The sequence below is a fragment of the Podarcis vaucheri genome (assembly GCF_965113315.1).
Source record: "Podarcis vaucheri genome assembly, chromosome: 11".
Taxonomy (NCBI): domain Eukaryota; kingdom Metazoa; phylum Chordata; class Lepidosauria; order Squamata; family Lacertidae; genus Podarcis; species Podarcis vaucheri.
Window position 1 is genome coordinate 995,919 of NC_138749.1, and position 13,268 is coordinate 1,009,186.

Here is a 13,268-nt window from a genome sequence, read left to right on the forward strand (position 1 = left end):
TCCAACTCCTGCTGTTACGCTTTATATTACTTTAAACTGACTTGCATTTATGTCTACTCCTTGCAGCTAGTTTAATCAGTTTCTTGCCTTTTGCTGCACAGTTATTATTTTTTACCGTATTTATGAGTTGGAACATGGAAACCACCTTGCAGCCTTTTGGGGGCCCAAAAGGAGAGGTGGAACTCTCTCAACAAGCATGGAGCTTCTCCTCTTAAGGCTCCACTTCATGAGGCTTCCTCAAGACCAACTTGTCACCCCGAGGCTCACATCAGCGGGTGCTCCTCACGTCTCTTCTTGAGAAGCGTGCAAAGTACCCTCCCACCCCACAAAACACAAGCTCTTCACCCCCTCCTGAGATCCCGGTCAAAGTTTTCAACGCTTGTTTGTTGGGCGGTCCTCTTTGTGCGTTTGGCTCCCTTGGTTCGCAGACGTCTCTGATGGAGTTTTAAGGACACACCCTCTCAAAATGGGAATATGTGGATGGGTTGTAGCAGCATTGCAGAACACGGCCTTAGTCCCCATAAGACACAAAACAGAAGTCAGAGGATCTCTCCCAGCTGGATGAATGGGCAACAAAATGGCAAACGAGGTTCAATCTGAATCAGCATGAAGTGATGGGGGCGGAAGGAGGAAGTGGGGAGTACATCCCATATATACTGAAGGGTCTGAGCTGGTGACAACTGACCAGGAGAGAGATGTTGGGGTTGCAGTTGAGAAACCAATGGAAATGTGGAGCAGTGTGCAGCAGCAGCAGCTGCGAGAAGACAAATTTCATGCTACAGAGTATTAGGAAATAAAGTTTTAAGTACTATCTGACTTTTGGAGATTTTTAGACAGTTTTAAATACTGTATTGCTGCTATTGAAATCTGTGGTGCAACCACATCTGGAATATTACAAATATATAAAAATAAAAAATTGTCCAGTAGCACCTTAGAGAGCAACTAAGTTTGTTCTTGGTATGAGCATTAGGTATCTGAAGGTATCTGCACAAGAATGCTCATACCAAGAACAAACTTAGTTGCTCTCTAAGGTGCTACTGGACAATTTATTTTATATATATATATATATATATATTTCTACCAGAACAACACGGCTACCTACCTGAATCTGGAATATTACAGACACTTCTGGTTGTCTCATCTCAAAAAAGAACATCACAAAAGTTGCTAAAGGGACAGAAAACATGGTTCAAAATGATCAGGGAACTGGAGCACCACCAAGAAGAAGAAATGCTGACTTTTGGAGATTTTTAGACAGACGGAAGTTGTGTGTGTGAAGTGTGGAGGGGGGAGCTTGGTGCAGAGATTACACACAGTATATGGGAAGCAAAGGTTTTGCTTCCCACCAGATTTTCCCCTCTCTCTTTCAATCATCTAGTGAAACTAACTAATAGCAGATTCAGGACACAAGAGAAAATTCCGCTTCACATTTTTAATTAACTTACAGAACTCGCTGCCGGAATATGTGATTATGGCTACTAGCTTAGATGGCTTTAAAAAGGTTTAGAAAAATTCACAGGGGGATGAGTTCATTGGCAGCCTTTAGATCTGCTACAAGCAGCAGGTCACTGCTTTCCGTGGGAGAGTTTCACCTTAAAGTCCATAAAACAAAAGCAGTGACTCAGAGCAGGGCTTTCCATGTGGCAGCCCCTCTTTTGTGGAACAGAATCCTTGCCGAGATATCATAGGGGCCAACTATCTGTACTTTCATAAACAATTAAAAACGTTTTTGTTTGGGAAGGCTTTTCCAGTTGGATGAAGAGGTCTCTGCTTTCAGTGCTTATTCTGTATTGTTTTTAAAGCCACCGTGAGTTTGTTTTTAAACCTATTTTTAGCCATTTTTATGGTACGTTGTGTTTGGAAAAAGGCATTTTAATTAATTAATTAGTCGCAGCATAGTAACTGCTGTTATTTTGGTTTACATTGGCCTGCTGTTTTCATTATACTTCCTTGTTTCTGAGCATGTACCTGTCATCAACACATCTTATTTTCCTGATCTGCCTTCTGAGTGAGAGAGAGATGAAGAGATTGTGTGGCTATTTTCAAAAGGCCACAGAAGAATTCGATGGAAAGAAACGACCAAAATGCTTTAGCGGAGGGCGAATGATGGGAGTTGCCAAAGATTATGGGGAAAGGGAAGGGTCTGGAGAAGCCAAAATAAGCCCTGGTTCTCTCAGGTGAGTGTGTGGCAGCTCGTGTCAGGTGTGTGTGCAGGAGCCAGACCCTGTGACCAATAGGACTTTGCAGGACTGGGGCTTTCCTAAGTTTGTTATGGAGAGGCAAGGCACGGCTGCACAGGTGAGGCCGATTGATAACTCGCAGAACCTGGTGGCAAGAGCCGAGAAGGGATATAAGGTCAGCATTTCCCTTTGGCTTTTTGCCACAGCAACACATTTCCTGCCTTGCTGCGTTTGGCTTCTTGCTTCCTGATCCTTGAACCTCGGCTTCCTGACTCCTTGCTTCTTGATTCTCGGACCCTTGACTTCTCGCTTCTTGAGCCTTGAACCCCTGATTTCGTGAATCCTTGCTTCCTGACCCTCGGACCCTTGGCGTCTTGACTCCCGGCTCTCTGGCCCTCGGACTCTTGGCTCCTGGCTTCTGGACCCCCCTTTCTGCTCCCATCCCGCCATCTTGCCCCCGGTCCTGACGCCCCCTGCCAGGACTTCGATCGTCCGTGAACCAGAGCGTGACAGCTTGAAAGACAAGCCACGCCAGGGCAGGTCATCCGACATGAAGCTCACCCCCAGACCAGAGAGCGGAAGGAAGGAAGAGAGATCCATTCCAGATCTAACCTGGGGAGCCTCCCGATGGTCCCGTGCCAGGTTCAAAGGCCTGACAGCCACAACCCACGAGAGACTCCAGGAGCCTCCTGCCAGGAATGCAGAGCCCCAACAGGGAGGCTCTCCAAGCAGTTGTGTCAGCCTCACCAGGGAAGCTGCTTTCTAATAGCAGCGCCTCCTCAGAACAAGCTGCCGCCACACAGAAGCTCTCTGGATGCATTCCTCGTGGAGGCAGAATAGGGCTTCAGTCTAGATACCAAGGAATTTAAGGTAGCAAAAGACAATCCACAGAGGAAGGGGTTGGAAGAGGTCCACTCTGAGCTGCAGCAGCTCTCCCAGAAAGCTTTATTCGGATGAAGCTGGAGAAGGAAGCTGGGAGCTTCTGCAGGCAAAGCGACAGCCTTTCCCTGGGGCTCCACTTCCAGTTAGGAGTTTAAACATTCTGCACTGTGGGGGCTTGGAGTTTTAATTCACTGCTAAGACTTAATTTGGGGCTGAATCAGTGAGGAATTATTAAAACTGATAAAGAAAGAGTTCAGCAATGTAGGCCAAGTGCTTTGATGTCTATGAGGTATACATAATTCTATATTTAAAAAATCCTAGTTATCTCTCTACTTCATTCCAACTTCCTGAAGAGTAAAGCTCTGAACTCCAGATAAACTGTATGGTAAGCAATTCTTCCCTAAGCATGTGGGTGGATAAACCACAGAAGAGGCAGCTGAGCCTCTAGCAGAAAACGGCCCGTCAAATGAACACCAGAGCCCTCTCCCCCCCCCGCCTCCCTCTCTCCCTCTCTCCCTCTCTCTCTCTCTCTCTCTCTCTCTCTCACACACACACACACACACACACATACACACACACACACAGGCTCCTGCTCTAGAGAAGGGTGCAAATGCATTAGTGACTGGCTGTACAGGGAGAGGAAGACCAATGCTCTGGGAGAGGCGAGGCGGGGAGGGTAACATCCATCAGATGCTAGACAAGAGGGGCTGGAGCTCACATCTCAACCATCTTCTCAGCCTCAGCTTAGCAGAAACCACAGAGCAGAAGAGGCTCCCCTCAAGTGTCTAGATAGAAAGAAATTGTGTCAACCACTCAGACCAACTTCTGATTTCAGAGACTGGCCTTGTCTACAATAAACTTCCCAAAACCATTTGGATCCACACGCCCCGTGGAGTCTAAGCTAGGGAACCATCTGACCATAACAAGGGAACTAGACAAATTCCTCCAGCCCTCAACAAAGCACCATGTTAAGGATTGTGGCCCGTCAAATGTTTAGCGGCAGATATTAACTGGGATATGCACCTCTTACCGGAGAGGTGATAAATTCCTGGGCTGCATCAGAGCAGAGGCCTCGGTGTGGAAAAGGGTGAAGAACGCTGCACAAACGTGTCAAGCAGACTCTGCCTAACAACTGCAGGCTCATTTCCTGCACAAACGGGCCCTCTTTAAATAACAAAATAGCCTCTCTTTCGCAATGCATTCCCACAATAAGAAATACACAACAATAATTTATAATAATTATGTATTATTTATACCCCGCCCATCTGGCTGGGTTTCCCCAGCCACTCTGGGCGGCTCCCAACAGAATATTAAAAACACAATAAAACTTCAAACATTAAAAACTTCACTAAACAGGGCTGCCTTCAGATGTCTTCTGAAAGTCCGATGGTAATTTATTTCCTTGACACCTGGTGGGAGGGCGTTCCACAGGGCGGGCGCCACCACCGAGGAGGCCCTCTGCCTGGTTCCCTGTAACCTCACTTCTCGCAGGGAGGGAACTGCCAGAAGGCCCTCGGAGCTGGACCTTAGTGTCCAGGCTGAACGATGAGGGTGGAGATGTTCCTTCAGGTGTACTGGGCCGAGGCACAAGACACAAGCAGGGAGGGGCAGGAGCCCTTTGGCACATCCCAATGCCAATCAGGCAGCGGCAGGTGCTGCTGACCATGGTGCTGAAGGGCATCTCAGCTTGTTCCTCTTGTTTCACCACCTTGTCCACTAACACGGCTGCTTGGATGACAACAGGAACATCTCCTGCGCCTCCTCCCTGGAAGGCTGCCTCTCTCTGAAAACGCCCACAAAGAACCTTTCCAGTGAATATAACTCCGGTTGTCCCAGTCTGCGTCTCTATTTGAAATTGTTTTTGTATATGCAGCTGTTTTAAACTGTATATATAGGATAGTTTGCACATATGCAATTGTTTTTATTGTTGACGATTTTACTGTGAAATCGATTCAAGATATGTCATGAGAAGCAATTCACAAAAGGAATAGGTAAGAGGGCAAATGAGCGGGAGAACATGGCCCGAAACTGTGTCTCCGTGATTCCTTGACCGCGAGAGGGTGACCTCAGGATATTCTCAGCTCTTTTCCTGGGAGAGTCTTGGATGTGCAAGCTGGTGGTACTGACAAAGTTAGGATAATTGTTGTAATAATAATAAATGAACTAATATACTGCCCTATAACCCAGAGGTTATTGCTATTCCTGTTCCAGAGATTCCTTTCGTTGTGATTTTTAATCCCAGTATGGGGTTTTATTGTTCTAACCTTTGCACAACTGTTAAGACAATTCGTTCTATGAGGAATCTCATATATGCAATCAATGTAAACATTCTGCAATCCTCCTGAAGAGCAAAACGCAACACCTGCTGCCTCCTATCATGTGCACCACACTTCCCTTTAAGCCACAGATGGGGAACACCTGTGGTCCTCCAAATGTTCCTGGACTCCCAGCTCTTACCAGCTCCAGTATCCAGCATGGCCAATGAGCAGGGATGGTGGGAGTTGGGAGTCCACTGAGAGCCAGTGTGGTGTAGTGGTTAAGAGCGGTAGTCACGTAATCTGGGGAACCGGGTTCATGTCTCCGCTCCTCCACATGCAGCTGCTGGGTGACCTTGGGCCAGCCACACTTCTCTGAAGTCTCTCAGCCCCACTCACCTCACAGAGTGTTTGTTGTGGGGGAGGAAGGGAAAGGAGAATGTTAGCCGCTTTGAGACTCCTGAAGGGGAGTGAAAGGCGGGATATCAAATCCAAACTCTTCTTCTTCTTCTTCTTCAATGTGGTCTGGAGGGCCGGGGGGGGGGGAGGCACACCTGCTGTAAACTGACCCATCACCCCTCCAAACACATCCACACTCAGCCCACAGCAGCAAGGCTGTATTTGCTGCAGAGAAGATACCCTCTGCTGTTGGTCCTTACAAACTGCACCTCATTGCAAGAAGGGAGCTTCCCACTGCACTGAACCAGAACTGACACAACAATGCTACTTTGGACAGACGCTTAAAATCTCTCCACTGCACCCGCCACAAAAAGCGGGACCCTCCAATTAAAGCTGCTGAGACGAGATAGCTCTCAAAAGCCCAGGGCGAGGATAAGCTCCGTTTGAAGAAACGGCTGTGAAGCCCCACCTGAGAAGGCAAGGCTGAAGGATGGGGCGAAGTCAAACAACGGAAACCCGTTGGCCCCAAAGGCAGCAGCCAGCCAGTGTCTGCAGCAGAAGGATTAAGCGGATCAAGCTCTCTAGCCTGCTCTCTTGATTTCATTTCTGCCAATGAGTCTCCCAGCCAACAGATGGGAACTGCAGGAGCTTCACCCCTTCGTGCATTTGGAAACCCAGGGTTACCGCTGGCATTTTAGCACTGATTTAAACTTAACCCCTTCAATATGCAGCTCCTGGATACTTTTTGTTGCCGGGGGACTGCACAACATCTCCCTAGCCCTTCAGTGCCCTCCAAGTGCCTCTGCATACCAGCAGCTGGTGATCCTGTGTCCTGCTCTTGGGCTTCTCAGAGGCATCTGGCTGGCCATGGCACGAACAGGATGCTAGACTAGATGGACCCCCTGTGGTCTCTCCAGCTCCAGAGATCTCCTGGTGCTCTTATCAAGGTGCCACCTTGGCACCTCTCAATAGCTCTAACAATTTGCTCTTTCTGAGTATCACCAGTTTTGACATATTTCCTGGGGTGCCCTGTCCACTTATCCTCATTTGCTAGACAGATAAATAATAGAAAAACTGTACCCTGCGCATCTCCTGTTTATTTCTGTGGGGCTCAGAAGAGGGATATTCCCAGATGATTGTGTCTTCAGCTAGAGAAGGTTCCAAATGGGAGAAGACTATGTTTGCAGGGCTTTCTTTCTCTCAAAAGCAAACGCTTCCTGTGCACAAATGGTTTGGACTTCATCTGCATAATTTATTCCCCAGAATTTTGTTTCACATATTTGCTTTGGCTTAACATTCAGTATCCCTTCTGCTTGGGGAGGACTTCTGAGTCCTATTGACAGCCCTCGCTCGTTATTTAAACAGAAAAGCAGCCGCTGATGTTTACCAAAGTGCCCACAACTCCTGCGTTCTGCCTCCACTCCAAACGGGTTGTCCAGATGGCACCCCGACCACAAAAATGCCCATTGATACCTCATAATGGGTCTCCAAAACACCACCAAAAAAGCATACTAAACCATAAGGCCATGACAGATGAGCTCCGTTTATGAGATTATTGGACACTTTTCAAAAACGAGGCAAAGAGAATAAGGAAAGAAAAAATGCATCCACATCATAAGCTGACCATGTCTGAAAAAGGAGCTGCAACTTAGCTGTGCACCTGCCTGCTTCTGTGCTGGGGAGAGGGCTATAGCTCAGTGGTCGGGCATCTGCTGTGCTCACAGAAGGTTCCAGGTTCAATGCCTGGCATCTCCAGACAGGGCTGGGTGAGACCTCTCTCTGCCTGAAATCCCAGAGAGGCCTGTCCAAATCAGAGTAGACACTGATGATGGGTCATTGCTCTGACTCACTATATGGCAGCCTCCTTTGCTCCTAAAGGTGATGGACTGATTTAAAAACACATGAAGTGGCAGGTTCATCCCCCTGGGCAACCTGCTAGCAAGTCAACCTTCCCAGAATGGTCAAAATGCAAAACATTCTTGGGTGCCTGTTTGGGCTCTTTGATTCGGTGTGCTATTATTTTCAGACCAGTGAGTTGCAAAGGGAAGTCAAGATGCTTTCTGGCATTTGTGCATTAACTACTACAGCAACCAGCAACTTCCATTACAGTTGACTGAAGGAGGACTGGCCCTGCTGTTGTGTAAAAGCACATCTTAAACAAACTCCTTAAAAAATGGGGTCACAGTCCAATTTTCCCCAAGACCGACTGGCTCATCCAGTGAAGGAACACATCCAAGCTGCGTTTTCCTATGGAAACAGAACACAGATTCATTCCACTTGCGAACGGACCTGCTAGACCACTGGCTGGAAATCCACAGCCCAGGAAGCACCTGGAGCTTCATAAAGTATCTGACTGGACAAAACCTCTGCAGCAACCTTCCCCAACCTGGTGCCCTCTAGAAGTTTTGAACTACAACTCCCATCCGTGCAAAACACCTGGATGGCCCCAACTGAGGGGAAGGCTGGAGAAGCACTTTCTTTCTCTCTGTCCTGAATACTCCAACATGCAGCTGTGCTGAATGCCCACAAGTTCCAGGGCTATGAGAGAGGGAGAAAATCTTTCCTCTATTCACTGTCTCCACGTCAGGCATCATTTAATCATCGTTTAAAAGGCTGCCCTTTTCTGAGCCTTTTGCAACTGTACAGCATCCTTTTTTCAGGCAAGGTGACCAGAACTATACAAAGCATTCCAAAAGAAGACACCCCACAGATGTGTAAAACAGAATTATGATGCTGGTAAGTTTGATTTTCAATTCCTCTCAACTGCCATTTTATGACCCATTCACTCATTATGCAGAGGGTTCTTTTTGGGCTCCTCAGAATCCGTTTTTTGTTTTAGCAACCTAAACGACTTAGAATCAGCAGCAAACTTGGCCACACTCCTAACTCTAGAACAGGGGTCAGCAAACTTTTTCAGCAGGGGGCCGGTCCACTGTCCCTCAGACCTTGTGGGGGGCCAGACTATATTTTGAAAAAATAATAATAATGAACGAATTCCTATGCCCCACAAATAACCCAGAGATGCATTTTAAATAAAAGCACAAATTCTACTCATGTAAAAACACCCTGATTCCTGGACCGTCCGAGGGCCGGATTTAGAAGGCAATTGGGCCGGATCCAGCCCCCGGGCCTTAGGTTGCCTACCCTTGCTCTAGATCAGCAGTTCTCAACCCATGGGTCCCCAGATGTTGTTGGACTACAACTCCCTTCATCCCTGAGCTCTGGCCTTGCTAGCTAGGGGTGATGGGAGTTGTACTTCAACAGCATCTGGGGACCCACAGGTGGAGAAAGGCTGCTCTAGATCATTTATGAACAAGTTTAAAAGCACAGGTCTCTGGAGGACTCCCTTCCTTCCTTCCCTCCAGCAGAACTGCTCATTTATTTCTACACTCTGCCTCTTGTTACTGAACCAATTCCTGGTCCACAAGAGGACCTCTCCGCTTATATCACGACTGCTAAGCATACTGGAGAGTCTCTGGCAAGGTACTTTGCCAAAAGCTTTTTGAAAGTCCAAGAACACAGTGTCGGCCAGAACACCTCTTCTGTATGCCTGCTTAAACTCTCAAAGAACTCTAAATAGGTTAGTGAGACTCTCCTTCAGCAAAGGCTTCTTCTTCTATATGCTTGGTTATTTTTATTTGACAATATTTTTCACCCGTTTTCCCAGGACAGATGTTAAGCTAAGCGACCTGTAATTTCCAGGTTCCAACCCCTCCCCATGCCTGAATCCCTTTTAAACGTATTTGTGTCACACTGGACATGTTCCAGTCCTTGGGGTCTTAGGGACAAGTTCCACGTTTCTGTTAGGAGATCAGCAATTTCACATTTGAGTGCTCGTAAGAACAAGGCTCTTTGTTGCATGAACCTTTTGACTCAGTAGAAGTCTGCTATCGTGAAACAGGCAGAACAGTCCGAGGCCCCATAGCAAAGAATGTGAAACTTAAATGGACTGTATTTTATAAAACCACAAAAAAACCACAAGAAGGAAAATTAACAAAGAACCAGTATGTGTATCTTGTCTGCCAAGACGGGAGGATTTCTTGAGGAGGCGCCCTCTGCCTTGGGTTGTTCTGCATGCTAAAGCAAATCCAAGAGGGCACTCGCAGCTCCCCTTCTGCAACTTCTAGTAAAATGTGATCTGGCCCCTCACTGCAATCCAGATCAGAAGATCCCCATCAGTTCCTCAGAGAATACCCATTGCTACCTCCACGTAACATTACAAGGATTTCCAAAATGGTCCTCCTTTGCCAACAACAAGAAGGTAAGACACAATTCATCTGTGTCTCTTTAATAAGCCTAGCTATTGACATATAATTCTCTCCTGACTCTCATTCCAGATGGATTCACTTTCAATTTACCCAGAAAGCCCTATGAATATTCATCAACCTGGATAGAAGTGTCGAAAACTTTATTAAGGACAACATGCAGACTTTGCCAATATTCAAGCTACTACGCCAGGAGTTAATGCGTGTAAATACCGACACACACAAAAAGGACTATAATCTCATATGGAAATGTAAACAGTTTTTTTAAAGGGAAGTCAAAAGTATATGCCACATAACACTTTAAGAATAATACTACATATGTATAGTCTTTTCTACACTATGTGAAACATATTTGTTATTTTGCACCCCAGATGTAATGTTTCCACACCAGTAGCCCCGCACAGGAACCTGCAACTTCAAGACAGACAGGTGTCTCTGACCAGCCTTTCGCTTCATAGTACTTAAATCTACAAGACACACAAGGCTCTCCTTGTCCGTTTTGCTTTCCACACACAACAGCTGCGGTACCAGCTGCTGACAAACGCAGCAGAGCAAAATTCACAGTCTGGCTTGCTTGCCTGAACTCCAAGCGTATCTGGTGTGAGAGGATTAAGATTTCAGCCAAACGTTTACTGCTTTCAAGTCCCGATTTGACCTAGGACTGGTTAAGGTTCATTTGCAACAGAGGAGAACCCCAAAATGTGGAAAATTCACCCTTTAACCAGTGTGCACCTTTGCATTTCAAGGGTGTCCCATGGCCCAAGGCCCACACAGGGGAGGCAGACTCTGCCCAAAGCAAAAGAAGGCATCCATGTTCCAAACCTTTGATTTGCCTGATGACACAGACCATGTGGATCGCACACATGTGCGAGGGCATGGCTGAATTGCCAGGCTCAGGTTTGGGTCAAATGACTTCAGGAATGGAGCCAATTCCACCAGGTCCATTATTGAAACATGCTATTTCCACTGGAACCAAATTCCAGTTGGGACGATAGTTTGCTATCCTGAACAGCTCTGCAATGGGTGCAACTGAGGAGGAGTATTGCAACTATAAGAGTTTCTAAAAAAGGTTATAGAAGATGCAAAGGGGGATACCCATCTTGTTGTTGCTGCTACTGAATAAAACTCTCTTCCGTGAACAGTGAAACACGACGCAAACACAAGCCAGAATAACGAAAAAGAGTTAATGTACCAATCTTGACAGGCGCGCAAGGAACCTTCCTGCTCACAGCAGACAAGTTTGTACTCCTATCTCCCGCTCCCAGGAGACGCATCAAGAGGAAACCTTGGTGCTTCTGGAGAGACGCCAGTGCAGCATCTCGCAGTGACAAAAGCTTTCCACGGCGCATCCTGCCAGTTTCTCTGCCCCACAAGAAAGCAGATGGAGGGAGGCACTTGAAGGCACGAGGGGTCTGCTTGCAGCCATCAAGAGCCGCTTGTCGTTCACACACCACCAATTCTCTTTGTGCGCAGAAGCCTCCAGTGCTCTTGAGAGTTTTACTTTTCAAAACAATTCACTAAATGATTCAAAGCAGCATTTTTCAGAAGACAGACAAACTCGCCGGGTTGTTCTGTTAAAGCTATTGGGTTGACAGCTTTTTGTAAATATCTCACATTTCTTACACCCGTCAGGATCTTTTAATTCAACTCAACAGGCTTCTGACTTGCTTAAGAATTACAAAAGTGTTTTGATACTCTGTGTAGCAAAACACAGTTTCTGCCCTGCGTGAGAAACTGCTAAGAAAGCCTGACATCAGTGTTAGATAGGTGCTCCTTTTGCATGCTCTTGTTTTGCAGAATCCCCTAAAACTGCTACCCCGTATTTTCCCCACATTTAGCTCAGATTTCCCCTTTCCATGAAAAATATCATTGCTGCCAAGGACCCTTTTGTGATACCTCAACAACACAGTTGCAATGCTAAGCCCACTGGCGGAAGAGCCCGGTGACATTGTGTAAATTCTGATCCATCTAAAACAACAAGGTTGCAAACATGAGCCTATTTTGATTCGGGGCACATCAGTGGCCTTCCGCTGGCCAGGGCAGCATCCAAATGGCACAAGTCAACAACAACACGGGGCAGAGAGGGAACCTGCTGCCACTCTCTGCTCCGGCCTGTTCAAACTCGGCTTCTGGGTGCTCTCTGGAGTGAAATCGGGAGGCCGCCAGGAGCAGCACAGTAGTTCATGGAAGGGTCTCCTCTCCCACACACCCACAACGGGTTGGGAAAGCATCTGGAGAGAGCATTCCACAAACGGGGGGCCACGACAAAAAAGGCCCTTTCTTGTGTTGTCACCCTCCAAACCTTTTGGGGAAAGGGAACATAGAGAAGGGCCTCAGAAGACAAACTACAGACACAGCGGAACAGTGATGTCAACGCAACACTTCCATAAATAATCCTGGTTCTTCTACACAACACAGGTAGCCAACTTGGTGCCCCCAGATGTCGCTGAGCTCCAACTTCGCCCCAATCCCAGCCCTGTTGGCTGTTGGGGCTGAGGAGAGAGTCCAACAAAATCTGGTGGGGCACAAGTTCTGCAGCCCTCTGCCGTGGGGTCAACAAATGAAGCCCACCACAGTCAACTTCAGCAAGTTGTTGGTACCAGAGAGGAACATGCTCCATTTGTGCAGTTGCCCCAGAACGGTGTCTCCCTTAGACAAGCAAAGCAACCTTCAGACAACAGTCATGGCAAGGTTTACAAGCGCAGACACAGGTGGAAGGATGGGGGGAGGGACATTTCGCGGGCCCTACCTCTTCAAATTGAAGCCGCACTTTATTAATGGCTCGGATCCAGCGGGCTCTCGCAGCGGGAAGGAGGAGAAGTTCATTTTCATCAAGGTGACTTGCAAAAAAGGAAAACGAGGAAAAAATGAGTGCTGGAAACTCAAGAGCAGTCTCATGAAACTCAACACATGAAAAGAAGCTTTTATTGTAATGGTGGGAACAAACGCTGAGAACAGTTGGCCCCAGGAGACCTGGGATGGCCAGCAAAAGACAGAGAATGGCATGGAAAGAACAGAAAGTGTGGCCGACAGGGACTGTGGTAGAGAACCCTGTAAGGAATGCACCCCATTAGTCACTGGACGAGTGTAAAATGATGATGAGGAGGAGGAGGAGGATTTATTAGATTTATTTAATGACGTTTGCCCTACCCTTTCTGACCCTAGAAACCAGTGGACTACTCAAAACCAGCTATGGCACTACACCCATATCCTGTTTGTCTCTCCCAAGATCAACCAGAAAAATGACCTCAAGTTCAACTCCAAGGAATCCATGGCCAATGTGCACC

At 47.1% G+C, this 13,268-nt stretch overlaps 1 protein-coding gene across 11 annotated transcripts in view; it reads right to left on the reverse strand.

Annotated features, from left to right (window-relative positions):
- UNC13B (unc-13 homolog B) overlaps positions 1-13,268 on the reverse strand; it is a gene marked incomplete at its 3' end in the record, with an annotated part of 165,867 nt that overhangs the window by 91,506 nt on the left and 61,093 nt on the right. For all 11 annotated transcript variants that reach the window (XM_082241708.1, XM_082241705.1, XM_082241710.1 and 8 more), the window contains one exon: positions 12,731-12,821. In XM_082241708.1, coding sequence (XP_082097834.1) covers positions 12,731-12,821 — 91 coding nt within the window. The remainder of the gene's footprint in view (positions 1-12,730; positions 12,822-13,268) is intronic.